Raw genomic sequence first — 26,627 nt, forward strand, 5'->3', positions numbered from 1 at the left:
ACACATCTGCATCCCAAGTTAAATTTTATTCTTTACCAATTAGTGCCCTTAATTGTAACACTGAGGCTGGGATTTGAATTTTCTTTGTAATCCGCTAGTCGTATACTAGGGGCTTTGGTTTGATTTTCTACAACTTGAGCTCTGTGGCTGCTGGAGAGAAGATTCTCTTCCATGGCATACTTATGTAGCTAGAGTTTTCCTGCCTTGCCCACAGTCAGGACAAATCTTTGTCACCCGCCAGTCCCACAGCTGCTCAGACCCAACCAAGTAAACACAGAGACTTATATTGCTTACAATATGGCAGGGCTTACAGTATGGCCATGGCAGGCTTCTTGCTAACTGTTCTTACAGCTTAAATTAATCCATTTCCACAAATCTATACCCTGCCACGCGGCTCGTGGCTTACCGGCATCTTTTCATGCTGCTTGTCAGGGTGGCGCCTGGCAGTGACTCCTTCTGCCTTCCTGTTCTTTTATTTCTCCTCTCTGTTAGTCCCGCCTTTACTTCCTGCCTAGCCACAGCCAATCAGGTTTTATTTATTGACCAATCAGAGCAACTTGACATACAGACCATCCCACAGCACAGCCAAGTGCAGACAGACCATCTCGGACACCTGCACTCAGGCCCGTGGTCCTAATCATCCTCTATGCGGACCTGCTGGGTAAAGCCACGAGGAACCCAAGAATGGGCTCCCACAGGACATACAGAACATCCCACAGCACACTTAGAAACCTTTATTAGTATTCAACCTTCCTAATGATGACCATTTAATACCGTTCCTCATGTTGTGGTGACACAACCATAAAATTATTTCATTGATACTTTATAACTAATTTTGCTACTCTTATGAATCATAATGTAAATATCTGATATGCAGGGTATTTATGTGACTCCCAAAGGGGTTGTGAGCAATAGGTTGAGAACCACTGCTTTAGGCTGTATGTACATCTATCTGGAGCTGGTCAGTTTTATCACTGAGTTCATTGTTTTCCTTAACTAGATTCTGAGATGCTAGAAGTTGGTTAATTTTATTATGAAGCTCATTCTTTTTTTTTTTTGTCAATTTATCCAGAGATGCTAGGGGTAACCAACTAGCATCATCATTTTCCTTATTTTTCCACAAATTGTCTAAAGTTTTATATACAGAGTTACTGAATCCATTGCCTCTCACATTTGGTGAATCAGGATAATCAAATGTATTTGTCTCCTTAAGTTTGTAAAGTAGTTCACACTGTGGGCTTTCAATACCCCCTGAGCTTCGAGGAGAGGCTTCATTAACTAGAGAGGCTTCAGTAACTAGAGAGGCTTCAGTAACTAGAGAGGCTTCAGTAACTAGGTGATACTTAAAAGATTTATCCTTGTACTTCTGTTGCTCTAGAACCACTTCTGGTACTAAAATCAGTGTTAGTCAGGGTTCTTTAGTGGCACAGAACTGATAGAATGAATGAATGAATGAATGAATGAGTCAGTCTGTCATCTGTCTGTCTCTATCTCTATCTATCTATCTATATCTGTCTGTCTGTCTGTCTACCTTCCTATCTATATAGAAAGGGAATTTATTAGAACGGCTTACAGGCTGTGGTCCAGCTAGTCCAAGAATCCAGTAGTTGTGTAGTCCATGAGACTAGATGCTTCAGCTGGTCTTCAGTGTACACTGGAATCCCAATGCTCTAATGCCAGTGAAGGACTTGAGAGCAAGCAGGCAAAGAATAAGTTTTCTTCTTCTATGTCTTTATATATAGGCTGCCAGCGGAAGGTGTGGCCCAGATTAAAGGTGGATCTTCCCAGTCAAAAGATCTGGATTGAAGATGTATTTTCATATCTCAAAGATCAGGATTACAAGTGGGTCTTCCCACTTCAAATGATTTAATATAGAAAAAATCCCTCACAGGTATGCCCGACCATTTGGATTTTAGTTAATTCCAGATGTAGTCAAGTTGACAACCAAGAATAGCCATCACCCTAATCCTCCTGAAAGGCTACATATAATCTTATCACTCAGGAAGCAGAGGCAGGAGGATTATTATAAGGTTAAAACCAGCCTGGTTTCATAGAGAATTCCTTGCCAGCCAGGACTATACAAAAACCCTGTCTCAAAACAACAACCCGCCCCATACACACACCCTGAAATACTGTGTATGTTCCTACTAGGAACAAGTGTAAGAAGTGACAGAAGGTGAAAGTGAAATTCGGGGCAAATAGCCTTTTGTTACTCGAGAGTCTCCAGTCTGCAATGGCTCTTGACATAAATGTGTAACATCAAAAATGGAAGCAATTTACACTCTGGAATTTATTACTTAGCTTAAATACTTGCATGAAGATGTTAGGACCATTCTTGTTTTTATTTCTGACCCTCTTCTGTCAGGGACCCTTGTTTTTCTTAAGATTGTCTCCTCCATTTCTCCTCCTCCTTTGTCCTTAAAACTGCCTATGAAACTCATGCGTGCTCTAGAGCTTCCTTAACGTATGTTACTGACTCATTCTGGTTTTCTTCCTTCCTGTTTCATCTCAAAGTACTTTTGAATTTAAATCATGTATACTGCCCTTGCCAGAACGCCTAGCTAATTAAAAACTGGCGTTTGCCAGATGTGGTGCTGTATGGCTTTAATCCCAGCACTCAAGGGCCAGAGGCAGGAAGATCTCTGAGTTCAAGGCTAGCCTGGTCTACAAAGCAAGTTCTAGGCCAGTTAGGGCCACAGTGAGATCTTATCTCAAACAAACAAACAACAACAAACACATCACAAAACTTGGGTTTGCTCCCTTTCTTTCCTTAAGTCCTGAAGAAAAATGAAGGTAGTTTTAGAAATAATCTCCAGCTTCTCTTTGGGTTGATAGAAGCTGATGTCTGCTCCTTGCTCTCTTCTGGGCTGATGGCCTTCCTGGAGTTGATAGTAGCTCACATTCTCTTCTGGGGAGATGGCTTTCCTGTACCTTCTTTGTTCTCACCTGGAGAACTAGAAGTATGTTCGAAAATATTGACAGTTCATTGTGTCTCGGCGTGAACTAAGAAATGAACTATCGAGTATCCAAGGATGTATGATTACACACTTGGTAGCTGGTGGTACAACTCCCTCGTATGTTTTTGAAGCTGGGCCTTAACCGGCCTCAGGCTAAGGAGCACTCAGAGGTGGGATGGCTGTAGCTGTTGTCCTTTGGGATGTCCTGCCTAAAACAGGGTAGTGGTGAATTTTAAAGTCAACTTTGGTAATGCCTCTACCACAGTGCTTGGCACACAGTAGGGTGTGTTAATTTCTTTCCCGTCCCTGCAGGCCATTCACCTGCTCCCCCTCTATGATTTTCCATAACACAGTTTTTACTTGGAACCAGCCTTCTGCCAAGAGTCTCAGTTTGGTTGTGTACTCCTACAACTACTATTTTTGGCTTGACTTCCCTCTCCAGCCACACAGTCACCTATTGTACCAGCTGGCTGATGTAGGTCTCCAACCTCAGAGGAACCTTGTTACTTAGCAGTAAGCTGTGTTTCTCTGAAAATGTGGCATCCTTCATAATTAGTTTTCTTTCTTTACCATTGTTGATGAATCATTTGTATGAATGTCTTGTGTGATCCTGAAATTGGAACTAGAATTAGAAATTTAAATTGCTTAAGTCGGCCTCCTAGAGCGCAACTGAACAGGTAAGAATTCTGTGGAGACTTGCAACAGTTTTTGGCCTGCTTTGAGCGATATATGAGTATTTAAAGTATCGAGGGTGAAACACGTTCAAAGAAAGTAACTGGCAGTTTTGTGTGATGTTCCTGTAAGTCAACACATAAACATTTCCTTACTTGTTTTACTTGCACATGCTGTGGCATTTCAGTATCATTCATGAGGAAGAAGTATAACCATGGTTATAGCAAGTTAGTGGCTAAGGGTGGGTAGGATCCAGAGGTGTGCAGAGTTCAGGTCGGCGTTCCACATAGGCATTCTGGGAGCTCTGGCTGAACTTTCTGTTACAGAGAATCAGCAAACGCAGTCTGTTGATTCCATAAACTTGTTTTGAGATACCGCACTGAGTATTATTTTGAGGAAGAAAGGGAAAACCGTACCTTTCCCTCAGGTGCTTTTCCCCTTACAGAGCTTATGTTTCATCCCTGAACACTTTGGATGACTCAGAATTAAAGTGATGGGTCCTGGAATGGGTACCTGACAGGGGTATGGGACTGGAGGTGTGGTACTTTGTACTATAGCCCATGCCTTTCTGTTTTCTGTGGTTCTGTGAGTTCTGTTTATGGTCAACCCAGCTTTCATTTACTATGTCCAGAGAGTTTTCTGCAAAGCCATCACCCCCCATCTAGTGGCTGAAAAGGATATTTAACTGTCTAACTTTACGTGTAATCTTGGAGTCACGTGCTGAAACAGGTAAGTCAGAGCTGGAGAGCTAACCTGTCTCTTTAAGCTTTAAAGGGAGCTTCTGTGTAGAATTAAAGCCTCAGAATTAGGTTATCACCACCAAATATAAAACAAAAGTCAATAAAAATGGTTTTATATTTAGGACCACTGGATAGTATGTGATGCTTTATCAAGTAATTATAACCCCCTCCGTGCCTCCCTTTCCCTAATTAATCAGGGTGAACACAAGAAGCGGTACGAGGAGTAGTGGAAGAGGAGAGTGGGTGGAGAGATGCTGCTCGGACCTTGTTGGGTGTCTGCTCTGTGCAGCTGATCCTGCTGCCTGCTATCATGAATTTTCCCTGTGAGATTCTAACATAAGAACTTTAAAGAAGTTCTTTGTAACCTGACTTCTAAATTTACTTTCTGACTAGGAAGATTTAACTTCTGACCCCTGGTCTCATTTGTGGATTGAGATGCCAAAATTATATCGTAAAGTCATAAGGAAAACTTTTTATGATCATATGTTTAAGCAGTTACTTAGCACAGTGACTGAAACATGGGATGTGCTCCATAAGTATTAGTACCTGTTGTTTTTTAATTAGTGAATGGAGGGATGAGGCTCTGTGTATGAGGCCAGTTAGCAGGAAGAGCACATTAACAAGCCATTCATACCTTATTCACAGACGTCCTCTTTGGCAGTGAGCACTCTGGTGGTCAGAGGACCCCAGCAGCCGTGTAGGGCTGAAGGCTCGGGTGGCCTGTCTGCCACTGCCCTCTCCTCATCCAGTCCTAGTCTTGCTGACTTGGAAACACACTATAGGAAACTCAGACACTGACTTTATATGCGTGTGACTGATATGGGTTCCTTTTATTATCTTCTATTTTTATTATTATAGATCATCAGTACACATATAGGGTATTTTTGAGATGGCCATGGAGGCTTTTGAGAACAGAACTCTAAGAAAAGCTGGGCTCCTCACCAGGAAAGAAAGTAATGTGGTTATCAGAGCACAGACTTACACCATGTTTTTAGAATCAAAGTTGCAAAATTTTTACAGTTTTAAACCAGCATATTTATTGAAGTCACCGTGATAAGAAGGCATTACATGACAGTTTAATTGGCAGTTTTTTTCCTGTGTAATACAGGAGAAATAGTGTGCTATGAAATCTGATAGAGTGCCTCAGTTCTGTAACAGGATTCCTATGATAGATTACAGTTGGATAGTCTGTCTTGCCTTGGACAAACAGTTTCAGGAAGGAGAGACTGGCTACAGCCATTTCTCACTCAAGCCCGTCACCCCACACCTGAAAAGGGTCATAGCTGGCTTTGCCCCTGGCAGACCCCTCAGTTTCTTTCTCTCGAGAAGCTGTCCCTCACCATGTACACTAATAAACAGTTCTATCTTCTGGGGTCAGATCCTGTCTCTTTCTGCCTTCTGTCTCTTTACGCTGCTTCAGAAATCTACCATGAAATCACTATCACCATAGATGATAGAAAATGGCATTTCAGTGGACCAGAAGGTGTAAGCACTCTACAGGTGAAGTATCGTGACACTGTGTAGTGGGTCAGAGCAGTGTTAGGACGATCAGACTTGTGCTGACGTTACAGCTCTAGGTATGATCTTGGGCAAACTACTTGTCCTTCCTTTACCTTAGTTTTCTCATTGCAAGGCGGGTCTTAGAATGTTGTAATAAGAACTGTGGTGAGACATTTATTGTGTTTTATGTCGTGCCTTACATATGAACACTTAGAGATTATAGAATTGATTAGAATATAATTTTTGCAATTGAAATTCAAATCTGTTACTCTTAATGCAGTATTTGATAATATAAAGTATGACATTTTTATTTTTATTTTTATTTATTTTTTTTTTTTTTGGTTTTTCGAGACAGGGTTTCTCTGTGTAGCTTTGTGCCTCTCCTGGAACTCACTTGGTAGCCCAGGCTGGCCTCGAACTCACAGAGATCCTCCTGCCTCTGCCTCCCGAGTGCTGGGATTAAAGGCGTGCGCCACCACCGCCCGGCAAAGTATGACATTTTTAAAAAAGGAAGATGAAGATGAGAAAGGTTAGACACACATAGTGATGTCTGCCAATGATCTTAGCATCCTTAGCACCTTGTAGGCTGAGGAAGGACTGAATTTGAGGACACAAACAAAAAAGATATAATATGCAAATCAAAAAGAAAAGGTTAATAATGTGTCTGGGTCTTGTTGCACATACGTTAATCCCAGTATTCTGGAGGCAAAGGCAGGTGGATCTTTGTGAGTTCCAGGCCAGCTCGCCTGGTCTACAGATTGAGTTCAATAACAAGAACCTGTTCTAAAAAACAAAAAGATAACATTCTTAATCTTATGATTTAAGTACATAGTTGGTGTGTATATATAGTACATTCTATTCTATATGGTTGAGTAGTCAGAATTTAATATAAGCTCACGGTTTTAGAGAAATCTTACAGCAGCAGATCAGATTTCTGAGGCTCAGAGGAATGTTGTTTCTGATTCTAACTGTTCATGGTAAGTATGAGAAAGGCTGGAGGGATTTAAAACTTGCAAAATCTGGAGAAGTTTTTTTTCATCCTTAGAGAAAAGATGATTCTTTTTGGATTTTATGAACCTTTCCATCTTAGGTAAAATTTCTATTTCAAGTCACTTAAGAATTCAGCATCTGTTCACAGTATGGTGACCATAGTTTAAGGTTGATCTTTTTATTTTTAAGAGGAAATTTTATTTATGTTCTATTTTAGTGTTCAGTGACCAGTGACTTGGATTTTCCAGCACAAGTCATCCCATTAAAGACCCTGAATGCAGTTGCATCGGTGCCCATAATGTATTCTTGGTCTCCCTTACAGCAGAATTTTATGGTATGTAAGTAATGTAGCTTTTGTTTGTTTGATAATGGATTTGAATAAGAAACATGGTATTTTTTTGTTATGTTGCTAAAGATAAAATAATTTTTAAAATCCACCAAAATGATAATCACTTGGAGCGTTTTTTTAAAAAAATTAAGTTTAAAACTATTTAATGTTCTTTTCCTGCATTCTCCACAAGAAAAATAGAAGTAAACACATTAGCAGATGAAGTTCATAGTTCTTATTCTTTAAAAGTACCATCAGTGGCCTGTGACCTCAGCCTGACTTTTCATTTTATTAACTGAGAGCTTGTCATCAAACAGTTTTAAGGAAAAGTTAAGAGATAGTGGCATGCCTGTATGTATGTTTGAGGCCAGCCTGCTCTGCATAGCAAATTCTAGGATAGCCAGAGCTACATAAGAGAGAGACTTTGAACGACAGCGTGTGATAATGTACACTGGGAACTACTTGTAGGATTTATAAAGCACAAGTTAGGGCATGTCTGTCCAGAGAACACTGGTCAAGCTCTGGTAATACAATGCTAATATTTAATTCTTTATGGAAATAGAATGAAGGAAGATAGATCAAGAGAAACTGAAGAGTGTATTCTTGACTTGTATTGTTAAATAAAAACACACAGTTTGGGGCTAGGGAGATGGTTCCATGTATGCACGAGACAGTCAGGCATGGTGGCATAGGCTTGACTTGTCACACCAACTTTGGGGAGGTGGAGACAGGCTCCTTGCTGGCCAGCCAAGCCTCATCAGCAGTCTAAAATCCCAAATAACTCAAGGTGATACTGAGGAACAATACCTAAAGTTGGCTGTTGGCCTCTCACATACATACTCACATGTACCCACATGAGCACGTGCACACGTGCGTGTGTGTGTGCGCGCGCGCGCGCGCGCGCACACACACACACACACACACACACACACACACACAAAACCACCATAGTTTTGCTCATGTGATGTATATAATTAAATGTTGAGAGGATTTCTTGATGAAGGTAGAGAATTGCTGTATAGAATTGCTTGCTAGAAGTTTTTGTCTTTTTTTTTTTTTTAAATAGTAGACCTTTGTACTTAGTGACTTACACTTCTGACAGTGGCAGTTAAAGGTAAATTTCAGTTACTCTTGTGAAGTTATGTTTACTTTTAAGGCTTCATTAAGAAATACTGTGTTTGAGAATTATTTTGGTACCTTAAATGAGGCTTCATATTTTCAGATTGGAATTGTGGAAGAATCTAATGTTTAAAGTTGCCAGAGAGTAGTTTAGATCATTTTTGGGCTTTGCTGGTCACTAACCAAAGCAATTAGATGGCTGTTATGGCCAGCATGTGTTTTAGGGAGCAAAGTTAGATGACTACCACTGAGAAGACAGAGAAGACAAATATTTAATTTTGGCTTACTTTCAAAGAAATGGACTTGCTTAATTTAGATGGGAGTTGTGTACGCAAAATGAAATGAAATTTGAGATGAGTGTGCAGATATGCGTGGACCTGAGAGTGTGTGAGTATGCTTGGACCTGAGAGAGTGTGGATATGCTTGGACCTGAGAGAGTGTGTGGATATTCTTGGACCTGAGAGTGTGCAGATATGCTTGGACCTGAGAGAGAGAGAGTGTGGATATGCTTGGACCTGAGAGAGAGAGTGTGTGTGTGCAAATATGCTTGGACCTGAGAGAGAGTGTGCAGATATGCTTGGACCTGAGAGTGTGCATATGCTTGGACCTGAGAGAGAGAGTGTGTGTGTGCAAATATGCTTGGACCTGAGAGAGAGTGTGCAGATATGCTTGGACCTGAGAGTGTGCATATGCTTGGACCTGAGAGAGAGAGTGTGGATATGCTTGGACCTGAGAGTGTGCATATGCTTGGACCTGAGAGAGAGAGTGTGCGGATATGCTTGGACCTGGGAGAGAGAGAGAGAGAGAGAGAGAGAGAGAGAGAGGAGCGAGCAGATATGCTTGGACCTGAACAAAAACATTAAGCTCTACTTTTTCCTTTTATACGTCAGACTTTGTTTTGTCTCAATTTTCATTTCCTTCTTTATCTAAACTTTTGATAAACTCAAAATTTGTTATCTACTGATCATTTGAAAAAAAAAAATGTACCTTCTTGTTTCTTAGTTGCCTGACGGCCACCTGTGTATCTCATGGTCTATGCCAGTATGTTCTTTCCTGTTGATTGTTATTGTAGTCTAGTCCTAGGCTTGTAACATTTTAGTACTTAAAATATTCCCTGTGTCCTCCAGTGAATCTTAGCCAGTCTGTCCTATTTTTCAGAGTTAATTTTCTAAAACTCAAAATTTAACCAATACCTTGTTTAAGGGCTTGCACAGGCCTGCCGCAACTTAGTTTCTTTATATCTGCTTCAGAAGCATCCAGTCTTGTATGGCTGCTGTCATTTTTATCCTTTTGAAACGTCTCTTCCTTCTATGATTGTTGTTTTTTTGTCCTTTGTGTTCTCAAGTATTCTGGTCACCCTACACTTTTCTTTGGCCCTTCCCAGCTATCTGTTACACTTTGATGTAGACTTACCCGTCTTGTTTACTAGCACAATCAACTTTGATGTATGACTTGTTCATCAAAGTATTGAAATATTTTCTGTTGCTATAGAATATTATGATTTTACAAGCATAAATCCTTTTGGCATAAACTTTAGCAGGACCATTGATACTGTTTCATATCTGTATCATTTATTTTTTTGTTGCTGTGATAAATCACCAAGACTAAGGCAACTTATAGAAGGGAGAATTTATTTGGGCTTATGTTTCCAGAGGGATAAGAATCTATCATGGCAGCCAGAGGTGCGGGGGCTGGAGCAAGAAGCTGAGAGATCACATCCTCAGCTGAATCACAAAGCAGAGAGAGTGTTGAGGGGAGAGGGAGAGGGAGAGAAAGAACTAGAAGTGGAGTGAGGCTATGGAATCTTAAAAGTCTGTATCCAGTGACATGCTTCTTCAAGCAAGGCTGCACCTCCTTAACCTTCTAACGATCACTGCCAGCTGGGGACCAAGTGTTCAAATACATGAGCTTATGGAGGAGATTTCTCATTCAGACCACCATAGTATCGCCTAGAATTTTATTGGATTGAATGTCGTACTTCCTACATCATCAAATGAAGTCAATAACTCTTTACTTTTTTTGATGAGTATTTTAGTTTATTTTGATAAATATAAGTCACCTTCATCAGTTCTATTACAGATGCCTCAAATTTTATTATCTGCAATAGGAATGTTTTATTAAACTTGCTGTCTAATGTAACCTGTAGCAGTTTCCTTTCTTAGAGGTTCTTAGGGAGGATTGCATGTGAGATTAAATATAGTTACAGTAGTTAAGAGTTTGCTCTAAAGCCGGGCGGTGGTGGCGCACGCCTTTAATCCCAGCACTTGGGAGGCAGAGGCAGGCGGATCTCTGTGAGTTCGAGGCCAGCCTGGTCTCCAAAGCGAGTTCCAGGAAAGGCGCAAAGCTACACAGAGAAACCCTGTCTCGAAAAACCAAAAAAAAAAAAAAAAAAAAAGAGTTTGCTCTAGAGATCTGGGGAAAGACAAGTGCTCATGGAAAATACTGTTCTTAGTTATCTCGTTGACTTCTGTGTGGTATTGGGAATTGGGTACTGGGAATTGAGCTCAGTCTTCAGCATGCTGAACAAGTATCTCCCATTTAATGAGCTATATTTGCAGTATTTCTCACATTGAGGGCTTAAGTGTGTGTGTGTGTGTGTGTGTACACATATGTACGTGTATCTGTATTTATGTAGCATGGCAAATGTATGGAGGTCAGAGGACAGCTTGTGGGGAGTTAGTTCTTTCTATCACCTGAGTCTCGGGGAGGGAAATCTGGTTGTCAGGCTTGGCAGCAAGTGTCTTTACCGTCTGAGCCATCTCTCTGGCCCTCACAATGAGTTTTAAAAAATATTTCAATAATTAGAATACATCTGGTTTTAATTTTTTTAACTTTTAGGTGGAAGATGAAACTGTTTTACACAACATTCCTTATATGGGGGATGAAGTGCTAGATCAGGATGGCACTTTCATTGAAGAACTAATAAAAAATTATGATGGAAAAGTGCATGGAGACAGAGGTGAGCGATATGTATATTCTCTTGGGGACTTTGCTAAAGACTCAAGATGCTTGGTTTCTTAAGCATAGGGTTTGTAAAAAAATTTTTTGTAATAAAATTAATTTTTGTGCTTGACTATGACAGACTAGCCTGGGCTTACAGGCCTACATTTTTAGTGTTTCTTTAGTATTTTCATGAGAGATCTTATTTGCCACTTGGTAACCATCAGTAACTGGTTATGAACTGTAGCAGCAACAACATGTAGATTTTATAGGATTGAGTGTGTGTATTTGGTAAGCATTAAATAAATAGTCAAATTAACTAGGTTTAAGGTTCTATTTATGGGATATGTGCTTCAGAAAGCCTCCCTGCTCAAAAATGCCTTTCTTCAGGGTTGCCATAGCTCCTGAAATGGAGTCAGCAGAATCCTGGATTCAGGTTTCTGTGTACAGGAAGCTCTCTTGATGGTTTAGATAAGGGAGATGTGGTCATATTAAATGGAGAACAAGGTTTGAAGTAGCCAGTCAGTGACACAGACTGGGAGAAGGCTAAAGCCACAGGTCCTTGAAGATTAGGTGAGTAGTGGGCCCTGGACCATTTTGGGATGGAGTGATTCCTAGGAAAGCAACAGGTACTAAAGATAAATGCTGTTTTCTTTGCTGGCTGTGAAATGATCTTACTGGCCTCATTTGCCCGTCATGTTACCGTATTGTGCTGATAGGCCATGGCTGCTCTTCCAGATTAGGAAACACATACACAAACTTTTGTCTTTACACTTTCCCCTCTGTTTCTGACTGACTTTCAGAATGTGGATTTATAAATGATGAAATTTTTGTGGAGTTGGTAAATGCTCTTAGTCAATATAACGATGATGACGATGATGATGATGGCGAAGATCCTGATGAAAGAGAAGAGAAACAGAAAGACCTAGAGGACAGTCAAGATGGTATGTTGAAAACATTATTCTTTTTTAAAAAAAAAAAAGTGTGGAGCCAGTGATGGCTCAGTGGTAACAGTGCTCACCATCCTTCCAGCCTGATGAATTCATGTGATCCCTGGGACCTACACTGTGGAAGAGAAGAACCGACTCTCCCAGGTTGCTCTTTTATCTTCACATGAGTGCACACTGTGGCATATATCCACCCATACACATACATGTAATAAATGTAAAAAACACCCCACGTATGGGCAGGATGTAATCCCTCCTCTCTCTTGTTAAATGTTTTATCTTAGTAGTATGGTCAAATATATTCTCTGCAGCACTTCATTCTCCACTGGAGCTTCTTGGTTTTCTTTGCCCAGCAGAGGAACATGATCCTTCTTGGGCTTTGCTGAGCAATCATCATAATCATCTTTATAATAACATCATGTATTATGTATATTGTATGCTAACTTCATAGGCACCAGTCACTTCTCCTTCCACAGCTCTATAATGTAGGGGTTGCTGTCAGATCCATTATAGATTGGAAATGGCTTTAAAGAGGCTTAAAGGCTCAGGAACTTACTGGAGAGTGCAATATTGGGAAGAAGTAGAGGCCCGCGCTCCAAGATCATGATCTAGGCCTGACTTCAGAGCTCTAGTATTGTGTCTGCACTTGTTATGGATTATTAGAAACCAGTCCATCCTGTGGCAGAGCCCATCATGCTGCTGTCCTCTGCTCAACAAGCCTAGTATTAAGGCAGCATAGTAGAATTTAGGGGAGAATTGCAATTTCAAAAGGCATGTATTCTTTATAACTCACCTTAGGGGTCAACTGGATCTTTGCAAAGTTCTGCCACGCTACTGGCAGATCTGAAGATGGGTTAGTGCTCATCTCTGACACAAAGTTGCTAATAATCAAAATTGGGGGGTTCTGTTTTCCAGTGCTCTTAAAACGTCTCAGATTTGAATTTCATGTTTGTGCTTCAAATATTCCCAGCTTTTCCATTAGAAGTAGGTGATATAGGGCTTGTTGGCACATGCTTGTAATCTCAGCACTTGAGAGTGAAGGCAGGAGAGTCAGAAGTTCAAGGTCATCCTCAGCTACATAGTGAGTTTTATGCCATCTTGGAGACATTAGGCAAGCCTCCCCCACAAAACAAAACAAAAGCCCCAAGCCAGTCAGTCAGAGACAAAAGAGAAAGGTGGGCTGGCAGATGGCTCACTGGTAAGAGTGCTTGCTGAGCAAATCCCGACGACTTGTGTTCGATCGCTGAGTAGAAGAGCACTGACTCAAAGACCTCTGATCTTTGCGCGCGCGCACGCACACACACACACACACACACACACACACACACACACACACCATGGTGCACACACTAAAAATAATAAAATGGTCATCAAAGGTTTGAAGTCAACCTGGTCTACTTAGTTGCAGGCCAACTAGGCCTACATAGTAAGAGACCTTGTCTCAAAGAGTCTTCCCCCAGCCTCCCCAAAAGTGAACCAAAGTTAACAGTTTCTTAGAAAATCAGCTTTGGGCCTGGCAGTGGTGGCTCACGCCTTTAATCCCAGCACCTGGGAGGTAGAGGCAGGTGGATCTCTGTGAGTTCAAGGCCAGCCTGGTCTATGGAGTGAGATTCAGGACAGGCACCAAAGAAAGCTAAACAGAGAAACCTTGTCTCAAAAAAACCAAACAAGAATCAGCTTTGTTGAGATACTGTGATACAGAGACAATGAGATTGAAACTTGTTTCTCCCTTATCACAATTCACTGTTTAGATAAAGAAAGTTGCCCACCTCGGAAATTTCCTGCTGATAAAATTTTTGAGGCTATTTCCTCAATGTTTCCAGATAAGGGCACAGCAGAGGAACTGAAAGAAAAGTAAGTAAGATTTTTTTTTTTTTTTTTAATATAAGGAAGTCTTGCATGTAATTCATCATCTTGGTTTATTCTGAATGGAATTGCTGTATCTGATGAACCATTCCATAGTTTACAGCTCACATGATATTTCAAGCACAATCTCTCCCTTCCCTTTCTCTCTCTCGTCTACACTCCCATTCTTGTACTATGTGTTATAAAATGTTTATTGCATATAGAATAAGTACACATGAGTTTTCATGCATGCAATAGACCCATGTACAATTTACACTAGTATATTGTAGGAAACCTTTTCTGGGCACTGGTAGAGATTTTTATATTTAATTCAAGCTAATGTAATGACCTCTTCTGTGATGTACCTGAATTGTATTAATGAGCATGATACTTGCTTTGCCATGCATAATACATGATTGGTTCTTTGTATAAGTAAAGATTGCTATGGGTTAGATCTTTCTGTTGTGTTTTAGGTAAGGTAAACATTAAAAAAAAATCAAAGCCATGGAAACCTTTTAGAAACTTTACTTTTTAAAAAGTGGTTTTTCTTTTTGCTTTACTTACATCTTTTGTTTGTTCACTTGATGTCAGATATAAAGAGCTCACTGAGCAGCAGCTCCCGGGCGCTCTGCCTCCTGAATGCACCCCAAACATAGATGGACCAAATGCTAAATCTGTTCAGAGGGAGCAGAGCTTGCATTCATTTCATACGCTTTTCTGTCGGCGATGTTTTAAGTATGACTGCTTCCTACATCGTAAGTGCAATTATTGTACGTTTTCATTTTCTATCTTTGTTGTTGAAATGTGGATTAAAGCAACTTGAAAGAGTTGCCATCTATCACAACTAGAATGTACTGGTCAGTCTTGTAGTAAAGGTTGAGCAATGTGTTAGATCCCTGTACTGTTATTTTTACCTTGCTTGAGGATTCCTCTGACGTCCTTTGTACACATCTAATTCCAGTCATTGCTTCCCATTAACTTGGAGTACAGGTCAGTGACTCTTCACGAGGCTACTTTATAATGAAGTTATTATTTTGAAGGAACTCATAGCTCAGAGCAATATTGCTGATATTTCTGAACAAGTTTTATTAAGTAACAAATTGGCTGAAAAAGCATTTATATAAACAAGTTCTTGCCTAGTGTTAAAATATTTCTTTTTGATCCTCAGAGTAATTGCTTCATAAGTACTTGCATTTCAACACAAGCAAAGCATATTCTTAGGATCAGTATGAAAACTTACTTTTCCCTTGACATTTCTAGGGAGTGAGGTTTCTTAGTAAACTTTCTAGGTAACTAGAATTTATTTTGTGTTTTTTGAGCCTGGGTCTCATACTCAGTATGTAGCTGGAGCTAACTTTGAACTGCTGATTACCCGGATCCACCTGCCTCTGCCTCCTGAGTGCTAAGATTAAGGTATGTGCCCCACTCTTGGCCAGTGGTGACACTTCCAGCTGTATCGTTCTCACCTATTTTAAAAGTTTGGCTTTATCTGTGTATATTTGTTGCTCCTTTCCACTTATAATTTGTTGTAATAACATGTATTTTGGCCTGGAAATATTAAAGTGAGTGAGTGAGTGAGTGTGTGTGAGAGAGAAAGAGAGAGAGGGAGAGGGAGAGGGAGATTGTAGTAGTATAGTTTAATGATATTAAATTAGAAGTACTTGAAGTAGGTTTCTAGACTTCTAGCTCCATCTCTGCATCGGAAGTGATGCTTTGGTAGTTTCGCTAGCTTGTAACTTGTCTTAATTTTCTCCTTTAGACATTGAGTGAAATTCACTCCATTAGACAGTGAGTGAATGCCTTATTTGGACCTGTCAGTGTTATCTTCAGTAATCTTGAAATAAAGTTACATTAAAAAACAATAAAATAATAACATATTTGAGTCGAGTAATCCACTGCCTCTGGCTCTAAGTCTATGCTCTTTTCCTCGACTATCCTTGAGCCTTGTAGCAGGGGGTGCGATCCAGATTTCCCTTTTAGGTCTGAATGTGCTTCAGTCTCTCAGTCTCTGCATCTTGATCAGTTGTGGGTCTCTATGTTAATCACATCTACTGCAAATAGAAGCTTCTCTGGTGACGGTTAAGAAATACATTAACTATGGTTATAATCATGTTATTAGGAGTTGATTTAATATTATCTCCATTTGATAAAATAATAGTATTAGGCTCTCTTCTTCCCTTGGGTCCAAGACTAGTCTAGCCACAGATTCTTGGCCCAACAATGGTGCCAGATATAGGTATCACCTTGTGAAGTGGGACTTACATCCAGTCAGAAAGTGGTTGGCTTCTCTCTTGATGTTCCTGACACCACAACAACAATGGCATGTCTTGCCATGCCAGTCCTAATAGCATCTTGCAGCATTCACAGCTGGGAAGATGGGTGATTACTTTCCCCCTGCATTAGTGTGCATAGCCCCTTCCTGCACTGTGCATGCTAGCCAGTAGGGATGAAGCTTCCAGGTTAGTGCCAGCTTGATAACTTCATGTTCTATGACTCAAGTATGTGGTCTCTTCAGCAATAAGGTCTTCTCAGTAGTATTGGCAATAGCCTGTAATGTTTGGGGGCCTATGGGACCTCATTGCTCAACAACTCCAAAGGAGGTAACCTGTTCCTGGCACTTGCCTTTTTATTAGTTAGCCTGTGTTGTCTAGTAGAGGCATTGTCGCCCCATTATAGAGTAACTCTAGTTTACCTTATTTTTTGAGTCAAGATCTCACAGTCAACCTAGAGTTCACCTTTTTGTGTTCATTGACTGCACATCAAGCCCCTGAGAGCCTCCTTATCTCTACTTCCCCAGTGCTGGGCTTTCAGTTACATCCGGCCACACTTAAGCCTTTGTAGAAGGGCTGAGGATCCACGCTCAGGTCCTCATGCCTGCATAGTATGCAGTTTACCTGCTGAAGCCTTCCCCAGCCCGGAGTCAGTTCTCTTGAAATGAGTTGTTTAAAGTTTGTTTAATAATAAAAGGTCCATAAGTAGGGTTAAATTAAAAAAAAAAAAGAATTAAATGTATCATTGGCTTTCTCTACTTTAAGATTATAAGGCTCCCTGCTTCATGTTTTAAACTTTGCTTTTTTCTTTCTTTCTCTTCTTTCTTTCTTTCTTTCTTTCTTTCTTTCTTTCTTTCTTTCTTTCTTTCTTTCTTTCTTTCTTTCTTTCTTTCTTTCTTTTTTACATTTGTTCATTTATTTTGGGGGTTGGAGGGATATGTGCGCTGTGGTGCTCCTGTGAAGGTCAGGACAAGTTTAGAAAGTGAGTTTTCTTCTCCCATGTGGGTTCTGAGGATTGAGTTCAGGTTGTCAGGCTTGATGGCAAGCACCTTTACTAGTACACGGAGCCATCCCACCTGCCCACTTCTCCTTTTTTGAAAAGGTACACTTGTGTATCTTTCTGTGCAGAACTTATTCTGGTAGGAATATGGATCCAATTCCTTTTCCTCATCTACAAAATTATCTAACTGTTTAGATCATTTGTGGAGAAGTTCAAGTCATTTGCGATACAGTATTTCTCTCATTGCTTATTATCAGTGTGTATTTATTTATTCATTGAGCCAGCTCCCCAGTCCCTGGGTTGTTTCTCAGTTTTAGGTACCTTTACTGTACCCATGAGCCTCTATTTACAACACTGGCTCAGTGATTTTGCATGTGAGCACACGTTGGCCGTGGTGTGAACGTGGAAGTCAACGTGTTGGAGTTGGTTCTTTCCTTCCACCGTGGGTTCTAGGGATTGACCTGGGTCATCAGACTTGGTGATCCTTATCTTGCTGATCCTTTTAAGTCTATTTTAAGAGTAATTTATTTTGAGCTAAAACAAATCCAAAACACCAGAACCTGTGGTGTTACTGTCTGTAATCTCAACATTATTGAGACACAGGCAAGTTTGCTAGCCTAGGCTGCTATATATCAAAACTTTGGTCAAAACTAAACCAAAACAACCAAAACCCAACTACCATTAAAAAGGTGTGTTTGTGGGGGAACAACTTGGGAATTTAGTTCAATGGCTGAGCCTTGCCTAACAGGGTCCTGGATTGGATCCCTAATATTTGAGGGTAAAGATAGAGAGGAGCCTTTATGGAAAAAGGTCTTTACAAACAATACCACCAAAAAACTCCAGCCAAAAATCCCAAAAGTTTCTGTTAATATCACTTATTTTTAGCTAAATTAAGGTCAGTTTCATCTTGTATAATTTTGAATAGTTTGTTTTAAGCATTGGGCTCCCCCTCCCCCCCAGCTGAGGACCAAACCCAGGGCCTTGTGCTTGCTAGGCAAGGGCTCCACCACTGAGCTAAATCCCCAACCCTGGCCTTTTCCATTACACAAGAAAACAACCAGTGAACACACCCTAGAATTGAATCCTAGCCATTGGGAGCTTCTCTCTAGAGTCTTAACAAGTAGAACCATTTTCAACTCCATGCTTAATAAACTGACCTTCCTCTAGAAATCAAGAAAGTATGTCAGAGCTAAGTATCGTGATATACATTTGTAACTCTAGTACTGGGGAGGTGAGGCGGGAAGAGTGCCCTGGGTTTAAAGCCAGCCTGGGAAAGATACAGCCCTCCTATCTCACCCCTCCCCGCCAAACCCCTCCCCACACAGAGAAAGTGTAGATGCCAGAATATTTTTTATAAAATTAGGAAGTCTGGTTTCCTTTGGCAATATTTTTTACGTGTTGGAGATACTAAACACTCAAGTTAAATGTTTATAGTTACACTTTATGCCCATCAATCATACTTGCAAGGGGAAAATAAGGATTATGAATCATTCCAGAGTTTACCATGTTTCTACCTTTCTTGGAGGTTGGAAGAAGAGTGGAGAATACCCTGTGATAGATGGAGAAGAGGTTGTAAAAAGTAGACTACATACTTGAAAGATATTAATGGGTTTTCCCGTGGATCTGGGGAAATGAAAGAGTACACTTTTGATAGCCATATTCAGATACTTTGTGTTTATTCTACAGCCTTCCATGCAACACCCAATACCTATAAGCGGAAGAACACGGAAACAGCTCTGGACAACAAGCCTTGTGGAGCACAGTGTTACCAGCATCTGGTGAGGTTTAGTGCTTTGTTTCTCGGAGGGCTCGTGAGAACTCTGGTGGAGGTGGTGAAGCGGCGCTAACGCTGTCCGCACCCGTACTTACATATGGCAGGCAGTCTTCTCGCCCTCGTTTCTCCATAGCTCTGTGCTGCACAGTGTAGTCTGTTAACCTCGCATGACTCTTGGCTTATCTGTGTTATTTCTGCAGCAATGTCTCTCGGTCTTTAGGATCAAGGACTCTCTACAAAGTTTATGAGAGTCTGAGGCATAGATAGCCCACTTAGACACCAGAAGCTCAGTTAATTGTGTGCAGACGTTCCTAAGCATGGACACATCCCTTCTGGGCATGTTTTAGGCCACTTGTAGTTTGAGCTATATCATAGATCCCACAGACTTTCTTTTTTTAAGTGGTAGAGATTAGGAGTAAGGGATTAGGAAGGTATGAGGCAGGAAAGTTGTTTTTTACGGGTACTATCTTATTTTTTACCATCTCCCCTCTTTGAACAAGCCACTCCTCCCTAGGAACTAAGTGGGCATATATTGCCTCTTGGATTTTGGACAGAAGATGCAGTCAATGGCGCCTGCAGAAGGTATCCTATCTTAAGCAATTTGGTTTTTGTAGAGTGAAGTATAAAACTGTTGGCTCCTTTCAAACTTTCCCTTCTATTTCCACGAAAAAATAAAAAAATGAAAAATAACAAAAAGGAATTCCTGAGCACTGTTTTATATTCTTTATAAGGCAGAACTTTATTGGCTCATCTAAAATGTTTCTGTGGTCTCTTACAAGCCATGCTCTTACCATTGTTTTATACTTTCTGAGATTGGATTGTGATACTTCAGAATGCAAAATGTAACCCTTATCTTGTTCCTAAAAGTTCTTTCATGTCTTCCTGTGGCTTTGCATCCTTCACAGGAAAAAATATTGGATGTTTTAATAGTAAGACCGGAAGTGACTAAGTCATGCATGTGTATGTTTTGTGTTCTTGTATACTTAATAGTACCTTTAAAGAGATATGTATTATTTTAAGCTTTGAAATAGGAAGTCTGACTTGACACACTTTAGTATGTGAGTCTTTTGATAGAGATTCTCCTTTAAGTGTACTGTTTGTATATGTAGAGAACAATACTTTTATTGTGCAAAATACTCTTATATTTTAACTATGTTTTAATTTAACATATTTTACAAATTCATCATGTAGAACTGTCTTGCCTGATTTTTGCATCATTAGAAGAAAATATTGGAGCTATTTTTATGTTTGGAAATCTTGAAACTATCAAACGCAGACGGAAAGTGGTTGGGTGTGTTGACACACAAATGACTGTGCTGATGGGTACTGTGATAGATGTATTCTCGAGCAACTCTGTTATGCGATGTCTTCTTATTCTGGTCCACCAAAAGAAGGGTTAGAACTTTACCCTGATGCCTCCATTTTTCATTTTGCAGGAGGGAGCTAAGGAGTTTGCCGCTGCCCTCACTGCTGAGAGGATAAAGACACCACCCAAGCGCCCAGGGGGCCGCAGAAGAGGAAGGCTTCCAAATAACAGTAGCAGACCCAGCACCCCCACCATCAGTGTGCTGGAGTCGAAGGATACGGACAGTGACAGGGAGGCAGGGACTGAAACTGGGGGCGAGAACAACGATAAAGAAGAAGAAGAGAAAAAAGATGAAACCTCCAGCTCCTCTGGTAAGACACAGCCCATGACTGGGCTTGCTGTCGCTTCGTAGGTTGAACTTTCTGAGAGTTAAGATCATCTGATGCGTGTGTTGGGGAACCAAACTCAGGTCCCCTCTGCTAGAGCAGTACGCGCTCCTAACCCCAGAGCCATCTGCAGGGCCCTTACCTCTCCCCCTTCCATAGCGGAATTGTCTGTGCTCTCTCCACTCCACCACCTGTCAGCCTCGTCTGTCTGGGTTCCTGGAAGGTCTGACACAATTTGTTCTTGCTCTTGTACCTTTCCCCGTCCTTTGATGGAGCGTGATGAAACTGCGATACTTAGTGTTAATCTTGAGGACCTCTGCCTAGTTTCAGTTAGGGGGAAAACAAGTACTGCTGCTGGATGTATCTTTTATTGATTGAGTTTTAGTTCTTTCAACTCAGTGAACAATATCATAAATGATAATAGACCCCATTTGTGTTTACTTGCTAAGTCTGTGTTGAAAGAAGCAGAATTTCATGGGTCCTGTGGGGGAGGATGAATCTTTTTGATATTGTTTCTAGCTTTACTTAATTCTAAGATACGATGTTTTTTACTTAGTTCTAAAATATGGTTAAGTGCCTTCTGTTTTTCTTCAGCATACATTGAATTTTGCTTGTTCATATTGTTTAGTTGTGTGTGTGTGTGTGTGTGTGTGTGTGTGTGTGTGTGTGTGTGTGTGCTACTATGCCATGGTGTAGGTGTGAATGGCAGAGCACAGCCTCTTGGGTGGGTGCTCACCTCCATCTTCTTTGAGTTTTTTTGTTGCTATCACCCCTCTCCACTCTCTTCTTTGAGGTAAGTCTTTGGTTGTTGCTCACTGCACACACCAGTGAACTGCTGGACGTTCTCCACCTGTCTCGTTTCCTTGTAGCAGCGCATGTGCCGTGTGCCTGACTTTGATGTGGTTGAGAGGATTTGAACTCTGGTCCTTGTGATAAGAGCTTTTACCCACCGAGTCATCTCCCCAGCCCCTTAGTCGCCATTCCTGACTAGTGCTAACATTTGGTTTTGCAGAAGCAAATTCTCGGTGTCAAACACCCATAAAGATGAAGCCAAACATTGAGCCTCCCGAGAACGTGGAGTGGAGTGGTGCTGAAGCCTCAATGTTCCGAGTCCTCATCGGGACTTACTACGATAATTTCTGTGCCATCGCTAGGCTGATTGGGACCAAAACATGTAGACAGGTAAGCATATGCATTCCAAGAGATTTAAACACAGGCTAATGGGGGTCATTGTCCAGACTTGGAGCCGTTTGATTTCATTCTGTTCGTCTTCTGAAGGGAATTTATTTCTCTCCCTCCCTTAAGAAAATTAAATCAGTAGTGTTCTTTAGCTGTGTTTCAGAGTTTCCCTAGTGTAGAATTCAGTTTGGGTATGGTAGCTTTAAATACAGAGAATTGAAATTTTGCCAGACTCTTAAATTTAGCCATGCTCCCAATGTGATGGGACAGCAGGGATTTCTCCTGTGTCTTGCCTGTACCCTACATGCCTGGCACTGTCACCAGAGAAACAGACCTTTCCCCAGTATGCAAAAGCATGCAGTGGCTGTTCATGATCCTCTGCCTCTCACCTAGGTGTACGAGTTCAGAGTCAAAGAGTCCAGTGTCATAGCACCTGTCCCCACTGAGGATGTGGACACTCCCCCAAGAAAGAAGAAAAGGAAACACCGGTAAGCCTGCTGAGGAGCCGCTGCCGTGTGGGCCAGGGCGTCTCTCACGAGCAGGAGTCAGTTTTCACTTGACGACTATAAGAAAGCTTTTTTTTTTTTTTTTTTTGGTTTTTCGAGACAGGGTTTCTCTGTGTAGCTTTGCGCCTTTCCTGGAACTCACTTGGTAGCCCAGGCTGGCCTCGAACTCACAGAGATCCGCCTGCTCTGCCTCCCGAGTGCTGGGATTAAAGGCGTGCGCCACCACCGCCCGGCAAGAAAGCTTTTAAACTGCTGTCAGACGCAGACCCACGGAGACCTCCTCCTCCCTGATGGCTGCTGTTACCCTTGTGGGCAGTCACTTCAGGATATCAAGTCATACAAATTTTGGTTACCAAGTCCATTGGATTTTGGTTGAGGAAAACATATTGCAGTACAGACTACATAAACAGTTCCTTTACTATTTGTTATGGAATGTTGTAAGACGTGTTCCTCCTGTGCTCTCTGGGCCAGTGTTTAGAAGTGTCTTTTATTCTAGGAGCCTGGAGTTTCTAAGTGTGTGCCATTACATTCTGATATTTAAAGTGAGCCTCCTCTAAGTCTGTGGCTCTTACCTCTCACGAAGGCTTACAGTGAATAAGTGTACAGAATGCTTTTGTGAATGTAGAGCCAGGGAAACCATGATTGGATCCCCCCATCATCTCAAACCTGCTGTTTTTTAAAATGAAAAGTGTAGTTGAGTAGGTAAGGAGGCTGTTAAATTATGCTTCAAAAATTCAGTAGAGGCCCATAGTGTATGTGTTGCATTGCTATTGTAAATCCTGTAAAACTTTACAGAAATTTTCCCATGGGAACATGAATTTCGGCTTTCATAGATGCTTCTGAATTTTTGGTTGAACAGTTTCTTGCCATGCAGTTCAATGGGTGGTTAATGATGCCTGAAGTTATAGAGAGTATCAGTGTCCATATAATGCAGACAAGACTAACTCGGTGGACATGCACAAGGCCTCCTTAGTCTTAACCAGGCAATGTGGACAGGTGCTTTCTTGCAGACTTCTGGGCGTGGCACCGCCACCTGAGTGAGCATGTTGTCCAGGTCAGTGCGAGCTGACAGGTAGTGTAAGGCTCCCCGTGCCCTTCAGCACTCTGCGCTAATTGCACAGACAGGCCCACTTAACCAGGGCTGGGGATTTGCAGCCCGTTGGCCTTGCACCTTCACACTCAAGTTTGTTTTTCTTTTTTTGCAGGTTGTGGGCGGCGCACTGCAGAAAGATACAGCTGAAAAAGGGTCAGCATCTCCCCATTTACCCCCATTATTAGCTAAAACTTCTTTTGTCTTCATTTGTTTTAGAGTAGAAACTGGATTGAAGTTTTGGTTATTCTGATTTAATTGACTTCTACTTAGCAAATCAATTTAAATGAAATGTGTCTGTTGCTCTCCAGTTATTGCTGTTCAGAAAGTGAAATGAGTCGGATGGAGTGAGTTAGTGAGAGGCGGTGAAGCAACACTTTGGCAGGGGGGCTGAAATGTGAAACCAAGTTTTTAAGCACTTGGGGGTGGGAGGTGATTTTTTTTTCCCCACAGGAGTGTGTATTTCAGTAAAGACAGCCAGTAAAGGACATTCCAGAGGTAGTGGGGAAGAATGTCTTGTTAATTGTGATGATCATTTCCCATCTCCCTGGATTCATTGGCTGCGTGCTGTTATCTTTACTCAGACGGCTCCTCTAACCATGTTTACAACTATCAACCCTGTGACCATCCACGACAGCCTTGTGACAGTTCGTGCCCTTGTGTGATAGCACAAAATTTTTGTGAAAAGTTTTGTCAATGTAGTTCAGAGTGTAAGTATTTGTTGCTTTGGTGCAATTGCATGAGAATTGAATAGGCCTTTGGTCAGCAGCTGAAAATGGTGATTTAAATGAAGACATAGGGACTGGGATGCTCTGATGGCTGGCTTTAGGAAAGCTGCTTAGTCCCAAGTAGTCAGTGAGCGTTTATGTGCTGATGTCCTGTCAGCCTCTTGGGCAGTGTGTGTGCGTGTACACACAAGCCAGGCAGAGTTGTAGTAATGGATTGGATTTGTCTGTTTTTCTTCGGTCATTTGAATTACAGTAAAGTGGCATAGACTGTAAGGAGAGTGTGCCCAAGCCTTCTGTGGGCACCGGAGGAGAGAGTTAGGAGGGGTCCAGTGCTCAGAGTAAAGGGAAGTAGCAGAAGGGCAGTAGGTCTTTAGAATGACTTAACGAAGCTCTACAGAGAGTTTGGATACCAGGGGATGGACGAGAAATAAATACAGCTTATTACAGCAGTCCTCAGCCTTCCTGACACTGTGACCTTTAATACAGTCTCTCATGTTGTGGTGACCCCCAGCCATAAAATTATTTTTGTTGCTACTTCATAACTGTAATTTTGCTACTGTTATAAACCATAATGTAAATATTCTTGGAGATGAGAGTTTGCCGAAGGGGTTTCGACCCACAGGTTGAGAATTGCTGGCTTACTGGCATGGTCCAGGGCCATGAGTACCGTTCATTCCGAGACCTTCCTTCCCCTGGTTAATTTATCGTAGAACTTAAGTCCATATGCCATTTAACAAGTGTGAAATAGACAACAAACCAGCTCTTTCTCAGTCTAGCAGCTTCATGTGTGCTGTTCCTGTTTGCTCGTCTCTACGGTGGAATAGTAAGGGAAAGGTGGTGAGGATTTAAATGCCGTTCATGTGCCCAGCAAGACATTGGCTGCATTCCTATACAGGGTTGTGATAGAATGATGATTGCTAGGTGTGATGGTGATGGTGATGAAACTTATCCCCGAAGGTCAAAACCGATTTCCTGGGTGCCGGTGCAAAGCACAGTGCAACACCAAGCAGTGTCCGTGCTACCTGGCTGTGCGCGAGTGTGACCCTGACCTCTGTCTCACATGTGGGGCTGCTGACCACTGGGACAGCAAGAACGTGTCCTGCAAGAACTGCAGTATTCAGCGGGGCTCTAAAAAGGTAACTAAGTCTGTCTGCAAACTTGTTGTTGCTTTGATAGCATCTTATGTAACCTGTGCTGTCCTCACACTCACTGTGTAGCTGAGAATGAACTTGAATTTCTGATCCTCCTGCCTTGGTCTTCTGAGTGCTGGACCTATGTATGTTGTCCCACGCCTGACTCTATACGGCGCTGTGGATTGAGCCCAGGGCTTTGATAAGTGCCAACAACTGAACTTTGGAAGATGGCTCTTCAGTCTTGGAGATTTTATCTGGGAACAACAGAAGTAAAAGGGTCCTTAAAGGTGCCGCCGGGGGAAGAGAGAGATGCTCGGGTGTTGTTGGGTCATGAAGGTGTCATCCACTCCCTGCCTCAGATTTAAGGTGTGATCATTTGTTTGTTCCTCTTAAACACTCATTTTTGACTGGACTCTGACTTCTAAGTAGCAGCTCTCAACACGGACAGCCTACGTCTTTTGGCCACCTGTTCCTGGCATTTTTCTTTAATTTTATTCTCTTGGTCATAAGTTTATTACGTTCTGCAGCTTCCTCCTTGTTTTTCTTAGTGTGTTGTTTCTCAGAGCAGCACCTTGGTGTTTCTGTTGCAGGACACATGGAACAAGATTCCCGTGCTGAATCTTGGGTGCTGTAGCCCTCAACTTCTTACCTTTTTTGTTTAAGGACTCTCTGGCAATATATTGTCAGGCATCGTCTTCTTTAGAGAGATTGAAAAGCTTTCAGATCCTACTAGCTCTTTTGGGCTCCAACCACTGAGACACAGTATCTGTCGGTCCAGGAGTATCCTTCTCTCTTCTTTTAACAAAATAACCAAGTTGAGAACACTCAGGGTGGCATCCACAAACAGACTTGAACTTGCCCTTTCTCCTTTGTCTGTAACAAGAACGTCCAGCTCAAGGGCAGGTGCACACTTGGCTGGGGTCAGGATACCTTGTTTCCTGGAAAATTTGTGTTGTTGTTCCCACCCCTGATTCAGACCACAGATCCCTTCCATCGTTCACTCAGAGCATCAGCAGCTGCTTCTGTGGCCGTGAACTTCTCATAGAATGTACAAAGTCTGTGTTCATAGTCTATTTCAGTTAGTGTCTGAGAGCTGATGGCTGGAGAGCAGATACCCAGCTTCGTCTTGACACAGCCGACCACCTAAAAGAGCTAATGCACTCTCATATTTCCCATAAAATAAATGCTTTACTGGATGGTAAGATAAACCTGAAGTT

At 41.6% G+C, this 26,627-nt stretch overlaps 1 protein-coding gene across 9 annotated transcripts in view; it reads left to right on the plus strand.

Moving 5' to 3' along the window:
* The window catches only part of Ezh2 (enhancer of zeste 2 polycomb repressive complex 2 subunit), a 69,853-nt gene that overhangs the window by 36,134 nt on the left and 7,092 nt on the right, over positions 1 to 26,627 (plus strand). For 3 of the 9 annotated variants that reach the window (XM_037203601.1, XM_037203599.1, XM_037203600.1), the window contains exons 4-15: positions 7,077 to 7,193; positions 11,145 to 11,265; positions 12,050 to 12,190; positions 13,945 to 14,047; positions 14,630 to 14,808; positions 18,995 to 19,086; positions 20,519 to 20,759; positions 21,787 to 21,956; positions 22,347 to 22,441; positions 23,665 to 23,705; positions 24,134 to 24,259; positions 25,235 to 25,413. In XM_037203601.1, the coding sequence (XP_037059496.1) occupies positions 7,077 to 7,193; positions 11,145 to 11,265; positions 12,050 to 12,190; positions 13,945 to 14,047; positions 14,630 to 14,808; positions 18,995 to 19,086; positions 20,519 to 20,759; positions 21,787 to 21,956; positions 22,347 to 22,441; positions 23,665 to 23,705; positions 24,134 to 24,259; positions 25,235 to 25,413 (1,605 nt within the window). The remainder of the gene's footprint in view (positions 1 to 7,076; positions 7,194 to 11,144; positions 11,266 to 12,049; positions 12,191 to 13,944; positions 14,048 to 14,629; positions 14,809 to 18,994; positions 19,087 to 20,518; positions 20,760 to 21,786; positions 21,957 to 22,346; positions 22,442 to 23,664; positions 23,706 to 24,133; positions 24,260 to 25,234; positions 25,414 to 26,627) is intronic. The other 6 variants (XM_028876433.2, XM_028876434.2, XM_037203604.1 and 3 more) reach the window with 5 other exon arrangements.

The sequence above is a fragment of the Peromyscus leucopus genome, chromosome 3, assembly GCF_004664715.2.
Source record: "Peromyscus leucopus breed LL Stock chromosome 3, UCI_PerLeu_2.1, whole genome shotgun sequence".
In the NCBI taxonomy this organism is placed as follows: Eukaryota; Metazoa; Chordata; class Mammalia; order Rodentia; family Cricetidae; genus Peromyscus; species Peromyscus leucopus.